The following is a 10,601-nucleotide window of genomic DNA, read 5'->3' on the forward strand; positions in this document are numbered from 1 at the left end:
AGCCCATAATACGAAATACAGACGAAACGAAACACAAAGCACGAAAGTAAACACAACACACAAAAAATGTAAGCCCATCGAGAGAGACACAAATCAAACGAGAGGGAACGTTGTGAGTTACTGCGGACACCGCAACTCTACAGTTATACCCGATACTAAGTCAGTATGGCTCTCCTCCGGCAGACGCCGCTAATATTAAACGACACGACAAAGAGTGCGTGCAAGAGAGACAGAAAATCAGTCTGAGCGTGACGTCGGGCGCTCCAAAACAACTGCAAATTGATTTGTTCCTATTGGCTATACAGCCTGGATACAGAGGCATTCTGCAAGCAGAACTATACGGAAACCTTTCTCTACAACATGGTCACGTTTTGCGATCAGTACTTCATTGAATCGCTGCAGAACTTTTGCGAATCGCTTATTCTAGACAAGATCAGCATACGGAAGGGCGGCGAGATGTTGGACTTTGCCGCGATGTACAACTGCAAGCTGCTGCACAAGGGATGCATGGACTTCATCTGCCACAACCTGGCCAGAGTTCTCTGCTACCGCAGCATCGAACTGTGCGATGAGGCGACTCTCAAATGCCTTAACGACCATTACCGTAAGATGTTCTCCAATGTCTTCGACTACCGCCAGATCACGCCCTTCTCGGAGGCCATAGAAGATGAACTGCTGCTTAGTTTTGTCGTTGACTGCGATATTGACCTGGACTATCGAATGGACCCGGTTTGTGTGCCGTACTGTTACTTCCCCTAAATATCTCTTTTCTTTTTCAGGAAACAAAGCTAAAAGCGGCAGCTGAGCTTAAGCAGAAGGACTTGCGGAGGCAAGACGCCCGTCAATACTACGAACAGCAGGCCATATCCAGCATGATGAGATCGCTAAGCGTAAGTGAGTCTGCCTCTGGCCCTGAGGCGACTACCGGACCGCACCGACCGGACCGGAAAGCACTCGAAGCGAGGGCAAGAACTGGTCTCGTGTGGTGGACAAAAAGGAACAGAAACGAAAGCTAACCGACACTGCCCTGAAAGTGAACAACACACTTAAGCTGGAAGAGCCACCGAGGCCAGAGCTAGAGGTCATTGAAAGGGCTCCCATTAAGGAGCAAACGCCACCTCCCCTGCAGAAGAGACCAGTACGCCGCTGAGTAAGAGCTACAATCTGGATCTCAGATCCCTGACGCCCCAGTCGCAGAAACTGTCGCAGAAGCAACGGAAACGTCTGTCCTCCGAATTGAAGAGCTGGCGTTCGCCTCTGGTGGAGCAAGAGCCCACCACTCCTGTGGTTGTGCCGAATGCCTGGGGCTTGCCACCCGCCACTCCGTCGAGTAGTTCCTTTAGCGACTCACCAGCAACAGGCAGCCTTTCGGACCCCACCTCCTTTGCCAATATGATGCGAGGCCAAGCGGCTGCCGCAAAGTTTCTCGAGGATCCTCGCCGATGAGCGACGACAGCGGGAGTCCTTCGAAAGGATGCGGAACAAGTCACTGGCCCACACACAGATCGAGGAGACAGCCATTGCCGAGTTGCGTGAATTTTACAACGTGGACAATACCGATGACGAGACAATAACCATTGAACGCAAGTCCAGACCCACAGGCATCAACTTCAGTACTTGGTTGAAGCACTGAATGTGGTATATCACATATCACCCCTGAGGCTTCTGTCTAGTCGGATATTTAGTGATCAGAATTAGTCGCCCAAAGGAAAGGAACGTTTTCTAATGTGCATTTTAATTTGTATTTTATTAGAGTGTCCGTATTGTAATTTTAGTTGTAACTGCTCTTGAAGATTAGTAAGAATGTGCCGTCAATCAAATTTAGAACTCGGAGCCACTTGGAAAGGGGCGCATAATGTACTGGCTGGAACTTGGATGCAATCAGAGGACGACACATCGAGTAACAAACTTTATTGTATGAGTATATAGATATACATACCTATATGTATGCGGATACAGATATTTACAAGCTGTGGGGGACACATTCAACAGATAAGACATCAACAACATATGACGAATAAATAGCCATCTAAGCTTCGCTAACCGAACCGTACCCGAAAATAAAACACGTTGCTTATGCAAATGAGATAGCAATGGAGGGACAGATCAATGGACACAATGGACAGAGAGAACCACAGAGACGGATAGGGAGAGAGAGAGGTGGGATGGCTTCTTCAGAAGCACTCCTTACGAAATAAGAACCCGTACTGATCGCACTTGTAGCGCAGCGTCTTGGCCAGCTGCGGGGGACCGCAGGAGAAGACAGTCACCTTGCCCTTTTGCTGTGCCTGCAGTTGCTTGAACACCTTGTCCCAGGTGGGGCGTCCTGCATTTGTGCGTGTCTTCAAACCCGTGATAAGATCCCGCTTGCCCTGATATAGAAAATAGGTGAATTTTAATGGATTGAATAGAAACTGATATGCTTTACGGATATTACCTTCTCGTGGAGCAGATCCAGTGCTAGCTGAAGACCCACCGCTTTCATGTCGGTCCTCTGCAGGGCACTTGTGATGTACATATGCATGTCCAGGAAACTATAAAACGCAAACCCATCAGCAAATCTCTAGGAAAGAAAGGCCTACCGTTCCATGGCGCCGCCTAGCTCCGCCTGCTCAATCTCCAGCTGGGAGAGAAGATTCACAAGCCACTCGAAGGATCGCTGATCGCGGTTGATCCAGAAAAAGTCCACCTTCCGCAGATTCATCACAGACTTGGGGATCTCACTAGCCCACTCAAATTGGCAGCGTGGACAGCTGTGCCGCGCCTTCCAGTAGCGGTGCATGATGGACTGCAAAATGGAGGCGAAGGGTGTGACACCGATCCCGGTGCCGATGAGCACCGCATGCTGGGCCCCAAAGATGTGGCTCGAGGGAGCACCGTACGGGCTGTCAATGAAGATCTAAGACCGTATGCGAACACGGGGCGAAACAGAGAAGTTGGCAAATGAGATCGGGTTAGTCCCCAGGCCGAGTGGCTGAGTATGTGTGTATGTTGGTGTGACCCAAACCTCCATGACGCCCTCATCGAGTGTGACATTGCTACCGCTGTTAGTTGTGGAGCTACCGCCTCCACCTCCACCTCCGCCGCCTCGGTTGGTTAGGGATGTGGACAAAGTGCGTAGGAATGTGGGACGCCGCAGAATGGATTTTCTGCTGCTCGTACACGTTTGGTTGCTGTCCTTTTTGGTGGAGTGGATGATTGTTAGATTCAGGTGGCAGATCTGTTAGTTCTACGGCTCTTCGCTACGGCAACATACCTCGAGTGGCTTGCACACGACATCCGCTGTCAGGCTGAGCCTGGTCATATGAAGCCTGTCGCTGGACTCCGCCTTGGCAAGCTGCCCCTGTTCCGCCCTGCTGGCCGGACTACCGCTGTTCTCCGGCGCAATCGTCAGCTGGGACTGCGACTCGTGCTCCTCCATGCTGGGCGTCTTGAAGGCGATGATGGTGGGCTTGTTGCGCATGTACCGGAAGGTCTGGGCCAGCGACTTGTTCTGCGGACTGAGATACGCCAGGCCCACGCTGTTGTTGCGGGCACGGCGCACCCGTTTGTCATCGAAAGTACGCTCCGACTCCGAACGGCCGAGGGCACGAAGACTTCGAAGAGAAAGATGGGGTTACTGATTATTCTGGCTGGATCTGGCGGCAGCGGATATACTTACGCCTTGAGTCGGCTGCGCTTCTTGATCTTTACGCTGAACCTCCCGGATCCTCGCGCTCACCGTCGCTGATGGAGGATCCGTTAACCATGCCCGTCGGACTGGGCTTACCCTTCGGCTCACCTGGCTCTTTCCGGGAGAAGGTTCGCTGCAGGTTTTTCTTGATGCTCCGGATGCGATTCACGCCCGTGGTTTGGGCGGGATCCGGTGCTTGGGGACTGAAGGCCACGAGCTTGCGATGCTGACGAGGAGGTCGCACCGGCGGCTTTGCCTGTCCCACCATGTTTCGGGCCAGGAAATCTGTTTGCGGAGTAGACGTGGTGGTGGCCATGTCTCCGTTCAGCGCGGGATTTCGTGCCTCGTTGAGGAGCATGAAGCTGGGCGTGGGAATGGCGTGCATGTGCTGGCCCACTTCGCTCTTGTGCAGCTTCTGCTGCTCGCTCTCGAAGTAGCGGTAGAGGCGGTTGGTACACTCGCCCACTGTACGGATGTGTAGCCACATGTAGTCCTCCTGCTCGGGCGCGGAGCTGATGGTGAACGGGTGCCACTCGTAGTTGGCGATGGCGGGAATGTTCACGAACACATAGTCGCCGGGGCGGAAGTTGAAGTTGAACGGCCGCTTGATGACCAGATGGATTACTTTGGAAGGCAGTAGCAGGCCGGAGCTGATATAGGTTTTGCCGTGCTCGACCCGCATCCACACGTAGCGCAGCACCCGCTCCACGATGTAGACGAGACCCGGCAGCAGAAACCACTTCCAGAAGTTGGGCCCGTGGAACAGGGTGAGTATCCAAAAGGGGACGTACAGCAGGTGCGTCCAGTAGAAGACCTCGAAGCTGCCCTTGCGCCGCACGAACGGCTGCGAGCACACGAACATCACCACGAGGATGGCCAGCAGGGCGACGACCGTGGGATTGGCGCAGCCCGGAATCAGTCCAAACAGGCCCGGGCGATCCGTCAGTAGCCACTCCCCGATCGTGTAGTGCCCGGCGTTGATGTTGGGGTCGTTGATCACGATGATGGAGAAGTTGAACAGATGCATGATCGTGTGCACCAGGCTGAGAACCGAAATTGTGATCCCCGTCAGCTTGTGCAGGTAGACATGGTGGTCCAGCGGCAGATACGAAGACAATCCCCGTCCCCTGAGATACGTAAGGGAGTGCCGCAGCATCAGCACCAGGACCCATGCACAGTTGAAGTTTAGGCATTGTCCTACAAGGAGTTTGAAGATGGGACGCTGAAGGTCGTAAGAATCGGAGGTTACAAGGGCCTACGACTACTCACCGCAGGCTATGGCTATGATGACGAAGCCATTGCTGGCCCGGTACTGGATGGCACGTAAGATGAACAGGCAGAGATTTACGGCTATGTAGAAGAAGAGGTACGTGACAAAAACCTGGTTGTTCTTCATGTAGGCCAGCGTCAGCTGGTGAGGTATCGTGTTCCACAGCCTGCCAGCGCCCGCCGGACGATCCTCAGCCACGGGCACCAGCCAGCGATCGATCCTATCAGATGGGAATCATTCAATTTAGAGTCTCTTTTTCTTTTCTAGAGCTTACGTTATACTGAGGTTCTCCAGGAGACCACCGTGTTTGTTAAGTTGATTTTTGAGTGCCTCGTAAGTGATCTCGCCGCTGTTGTGGGGATCCGCATCCTCGAACATGGCGCTGGTGAGGTCTTCGATCTGATCTTCAGAGAACTCCATGCCATTCTCCTTGATGCAGTGACGTATCACATCGTGCAACTCCTTGTGCTGAATGAGGCCATCGCCTGCGAAGGATGGATATGGATGCGATTAACTGTGGATCCTCATCGGATCCCTACCATCGCTCAACTTACCATCTATGTCGTAGACCTTGAACAAGAAGCGTATCTTATCATCGGCCGACTGTCCCGAGAACTGATGTATGGCATCAATGAACTCCTGCAGCGAAATGGAGCCGGAGTTGTCCTTGTCAAAGATTTGAAAGACACGCTCCGTGAAGAAGGGCTATCCACACACGAGAAAGAGAGTTTGTTAGCCTCAAGGTATTTATGGAATACACCACTCTAAACCCACATTCTTGGAGGTGACAATCTTCTGAAACTCCTCGCGGCGAATCTCCTGCTCGTTGCCGACGGTGTTGCGGAACAGGTGCTCCAGGCGGGCCAGAGAGCTCTTGTCGAAGCCGGTCCGCGGCCGGGAGTTGGTCAGATGCGATATAAACTCCATTACCTGATTGGTGGAAATGAGATTGGTCCCATCCATGTCTATCAGGCGATACAACTTGTCCAGTATCTAGGATTAGTGGTGGATTAGTGAATGTCGATGGCTGTACACCTGCTGTGGGGGCTATCACTTACTCCGCGCGTATGCCAGATGTCGCGAAAGTTCTTGAAGCTCACTCTGCTGTTCTCCCCGCAGATCACATAGGCTACCGATTCGATCTGCTCGGCAAAGTCCATCTGACGGTCGTCGCTGTAACCAGAGTCCAGAGAGATCGATCTCAGTATTACCATTAACGATACCCAATACCATGGCCCCCATCTCCCCATGGCCTGCTCCCGATCTCCTCTCCCGCTGTTGGGCTGCACGCGCTATATTTGTATTTGAATGACTTCATTACGACAGGCAGCCAATGACAGTTTCTTGCGCAGTCTCAGTCTTGGTCTTGGTCTTAGTCCCAGCTCCATTCCCATTCCCAGTCGCAATCGCAGCTTTAGCTCTAGTCTTAGTCTCAGTCTCAGTCTCAGTGCCAGCTTTAGCTGTTGCTGTTGCTGTCGAGGCATGCGGACTATGTTAGCTGTTGTATATGTTAACATACAACACAGAAAGCATCGCCATTGGCGATCCCATCGTACGGCAGACTACGCAGCTGGAATGCCTGGAGCACGCCAGAAAGGTGCGTGTGTGTGGAGTCGAGTGGAGTGGACAGCCTGCATGGCTTACCATTTTTTACTCCTCGCCTTTTTGCTGGCAAGCGAGCTAATTGTTTTGGCACCGTCACAGCACCGATCCGTGGAAGGAGGCGGAGACAGAAAACAGGGCACAGGGAGATCTAACTGCGAGTAAAGCTAAAATCCCAAAAAAAACTTACGTTAAACGCCCCTTGATATGCTCGATCCAGCGGTCTTGTAGAAGATAACCATGCCGTTCGAGATCGAAAAGCTGGAAGAGCTTTTGCTGGAATTCCTGTAAGCAGATCCGAGAAACAAGTTGTAAAATAATGAATTTATGTGTCCAGTTTGCCAGTGAGTGCCCCCATCCCTATCCCCATCCGCATCTCCATCCCCATCTAAATCTCCAGTTCGAGCCAAGTGTTAATTAATTTATGATCGTATTGTATTGTTTAAAGAAGCATTTGTTTATGGCCCGCACGTGAAGATTTATACTCGTTCCAGTGTTTACACTGGCATCGGATTGAGATCGAGAGAGAAAGATACTGCCATTTCCACTTGTATAGCATCGTAATGAGCATAATCCAAACTATTCTCGGTTCATACGATCCCACGGCGCACTCAACTATGCGGCAGTGATGGTGATGAATGTTTTGCATAAATTATCCGCTTATTAATATTTTAATGAAATTCGATCGCACGATCATGAGCGCCCAGCACTGTCTGCACATCGAAGATAGAGCAGCCGGTTTGCATTTGGTCACCGATGATCGCCCCTCGAAGAGGAGTCCCAAAGATGATGATGAAAAATGTGCATATTTAACGGATGAGCTCTGGGGGATCGCGCCGCGGCGATGACTGGTTGGACAGCTTTCGGGGAGCCCATAAAACGAAATACAGACGAAACGAAACACAAAGCACGAAAGTAAACACAACACACAAAAAATGTAAGCCCATCGAGAGAGACACAAATTAAACGAGAGGGAACGTTGTGAGTTACTGCGGACACCGCAACTCTACAGTTATACCCGATACTAAGTCAGTATGGCTCTCCTCCGGCAGACGCCGCTAATATTAAACGACACGACAAAGAGTGCGTGCGAGAGAGACAGAAAATCAGTCTGAGCGTGACGTCGAGCGCTGCGTAACAACTGCAAATTGATTTGTTCCTATTGGCTATAAAAATGATCCGATCTGATCCAGATTCAGGAATCTGATAGATATGGTCATTATCTTTGATTCTGCGTTTTTAGTTTTAGTTAGTTTTAGTTCTCGTATCTTCAATATTGTGGATGCAACAGATTTTCGTCTTTGGTGTGGGCGGAAGGGGGTGAGTTGAAATTTTGAGATATACGTTTTATAGTGTGATCTAACAGGAGTGCGAATACCAAATTTGGTTACTCTAGCGTTAATTGTCTCTGAGATTTGTGAATATTCCCAGATTTTCGTCCATAGCGGGGGCGGAAAGGGGTGTGGCGAAATTTTGAAACAAACTCGTCTCGGTCCGATATATTAGGAGTGTGGATACCAAATTTGGTTGCTCTAGCTTTTGTAGTCTCTGAGATCTAGGCGCTAATGTTTTACTCTAAGCAAAGCCGCCTATGCTACGTGTGTGTTAGAGAGAGACAGGGCGAGAAAAAATGAAATTGTTTTCTTGATGCTGGCTATAATAATATTACGATCCAATTCAAATTCTGCAGTCTAAAAGATATGGTCATTCTCTACAATTCTACGTTTTTAATTTTCTCATATCTTTAAAATTGTGGATGCCACAGATTTTCGTCCTTTGTGGGGGCGGAAGTGGGCGGGGCGAAGTTTTGAAATATTTTTGTAGCAGTGATATATCACAGAAGTCTGGGTCCAAAACATCGTTGCTCTAGCTCTTATAGTCTTTGAGCACTAGGCGCTGAAGGGGACGGACAGACGGACGGACGGACAGACGGACAGACAGACATGGCTCAATCGACTCGGCTATTGATGTTGATCAAGAATATATATACTTTATGGGGTCGGAAACGATTCCTTCTGGACGTTACACACATCCACTTTTACCACAAATCTAATATACCCCAATACTCATTTTGAGTATCGGGTATAAAAATGAGTTTCGATTCTGGCATCAGGTAAAGGACCACAACACGACGCGATGACCACAAATATGTGGCACAAGGTCAGACCCAGCAGAGAGCTTTAACTGCACAAGTACCCTGGTCCCATTGTCCCATCCAATTCCCATTCCCAGTGCTCCCATTTGCATGGCATCTCTCCCCGGTTGACGTAATTAAACCCGTTGATATAAAACAATTAAGGCTGGTACATGGTGCAGCGGAAGGAGGGACAGACAGTCCCCAGGGATACGACGACTTACCTCATCCAGAAAGAGCTTGCGGAAGGCTTCACGTGTGTGCCTCCCCTCGCCCTCGTCAAAGAGCGCACTGCACTCTGATATCAAGAGTCAGCGCTGCTTCTCCCGACGTGCCTCCAACTCCATGGAGCTGCAGTTTTTATCTAAATTGAGGTTGTATCGTTCCATGTACAAATTTGATTGCAACTGAGTCGTATTCTGATGTTGATTCTGAATCGGACTCCAGCTCTGATGCTGATGCTGAATCTGATTCGAGTTCGTATTCGCCAGCGTCGCTTCCTGTTTGCCCACGCTGCTGCTGCCATCGTTGGCTATCAGAATGCTGGGAGAGGTGGCGAGCACTAAACCAACTGGGGCCGTCGCCGACGGTGGCGGCACAGCTCCATCCGTTGAGTCCAGGTCGAGTACGGCGGCGCTTGTGGTGCTATCGCCATCTGAATCCGCATTAGCGTGGACTTCCTCTACAGGATGATCGCGAGAACCGCCGTGTAATCTCTCCAGGTACTGGGCCGCCTGGTGCAGCACGTGACTGACTCCACTCGCCTGCAGCGGGACTGGCTGATGGGCCGGGGACTGCGACTCGAACTTTGGGTCCGCTTCTGCTGCTGCCGCTGCCGCTGCCGTGGTGGGCAGCTCGTCAGAGAAGGAGACCTTCTTGGGGGAACGCGAGGGAGTGATGGGTATTTCCAGAGACCTGCTCGAGGACACCGAGCCCCTATGGTTCTCCGCTTGACTCTTGGCGTCGTTGTCCTTATCCATTCTAAAGGTTTATCACTGAATACACCACAGTTCGTTCACTTTTACCACATTCTAGATCCTGTCGATCAATATCAATCACTGAATCACGTTAATCTCGATTATTCTCGCGCTTCGGGGTCCGCAGTGATCGAAGTCTAACGGTTCGGTTCGATACGATTCGGTTCGGCACGACGGAGATCCAATAAGCACTTTAATAATAAGTCCAATCGGACGCAGGTGCGAGCAGCAACTGAAAGCGAAAACCCCAACGGCGCACGAATGAGGTGAGACGAGGGCCTCGGCCGCGTCGGGGCTGGGAATCGGATTTACTCGGGTTCTGGGGGCTGCTGCCTGGCTGCCCGCTTGGCTCGGCTGAATGATCGCTTTTGAAAACGCGTTTCGGCTTAAAACGTGCCGAATATCGGTTTAATATTTCAAATAATATTTCTGCCAGCGAGAGACCCACAACCAGAACCAGCGAGCGATCGAGCAAGTTTTTATACCCGATACTCAAAATGAGTATTGGGGTATATTAGATTTGTGGTGAAAGTGGATGTGTGTAACGTCCAGAAGGAATCGTTTCAGACCCCATAAAGTATATATATTCTTGATCAGCATCAATAGCCGAGTCGATTGAGCCCTGTCTGTCCGTCTGTCCGTCCCCTTCAGCGCCTAGTGCTCAAAGACTATAAGAGCTAGAGCAACAATGTTTTGGATACAGACTGTGATATGTCACTGCTACAAAAATATTTCAAAACTTCGCCCCGCCCACTTCCGCCCCACAAAGGACGAAAATCTGTGGCATCCACATTTTTAAAGATACGATAAAACCAAAAACGCAGAATCGTAGAGGATGACTATATGTTCTAGAATGTAAGATCTCAACTAGATCGTATAATTATTATAGCCAGAATCAAGAAAACAATTTCATTCTTTCTCGCTCTGTCTCTTTCTAACACAGAG

General features: G+C 50.4%; 1 protein-coding gene and 1 pseudogene across 1 annotated transcript; one reads left to right on the forward strand and one right to left on the reverse strand.

Annotated features, from left to right (window-relative positions):
- The first annotated feature begins 281 nt into the window (after positions 1-281).
- LOC117189470 (inhibitor of Bruton tyrosine kinase-like) lies at positions 282-2,048 on the forward strand. Its single transcript, XM_033394603.1, has 2 exons — positions 282-729; positions 780-2,048. The coding sequence occupies exons 1-2, from the start codon at positions 361-363 to the stop codon at positions 1,014-1,016; spliced, it is 606 nt and encodes a 201-aa protein (XP_033250494.1). The 5' UTR covers positions 282-360; the 3' UTR covers positions 1,017-2,048.
- A 103-nt stretch (positions 2,049-2,151) lies between these two features.
- LOC117189450 lies at positions 2,152-9,883 on the reverse strand (annotated as a pseudogene).
- Between the last annotated feature and the right edge of the window lie 718 nt (positions 9,884-10,601).

Source organism: Drosophila miranda (genome assembly GCF_003369915.1).
Source record: "Drosophila miranda strain MSH22 chromosome Y unlocalized genomic scaffold, D.miranda_PacBio2.1 Contig_Y1_pilon, whole genome shotgun sequence".
NCBI lineage: Eukaryota > Metazoa > Arthropoda > Insecta > Diptera > Drosophilidae > Drosophila > Drosophila miranda.

Excerpts from the sequence above, each read along its gene's own strand:
- LOC117189470 (XM_033394603.1), top strand. The coding sequence starts at position 361 with ATGGTCACGTTTTGCGATCAGTACTTCATTGAATCGCTGCAGAACTTT. Across the intron at positions 730-779 it reads TGGACTATCGAATGGACCCG|GAAACAAAGCTAAAAGCGGC; the intron begins GTTTGTGTGCCG and ends TTTCTTTTTCAG.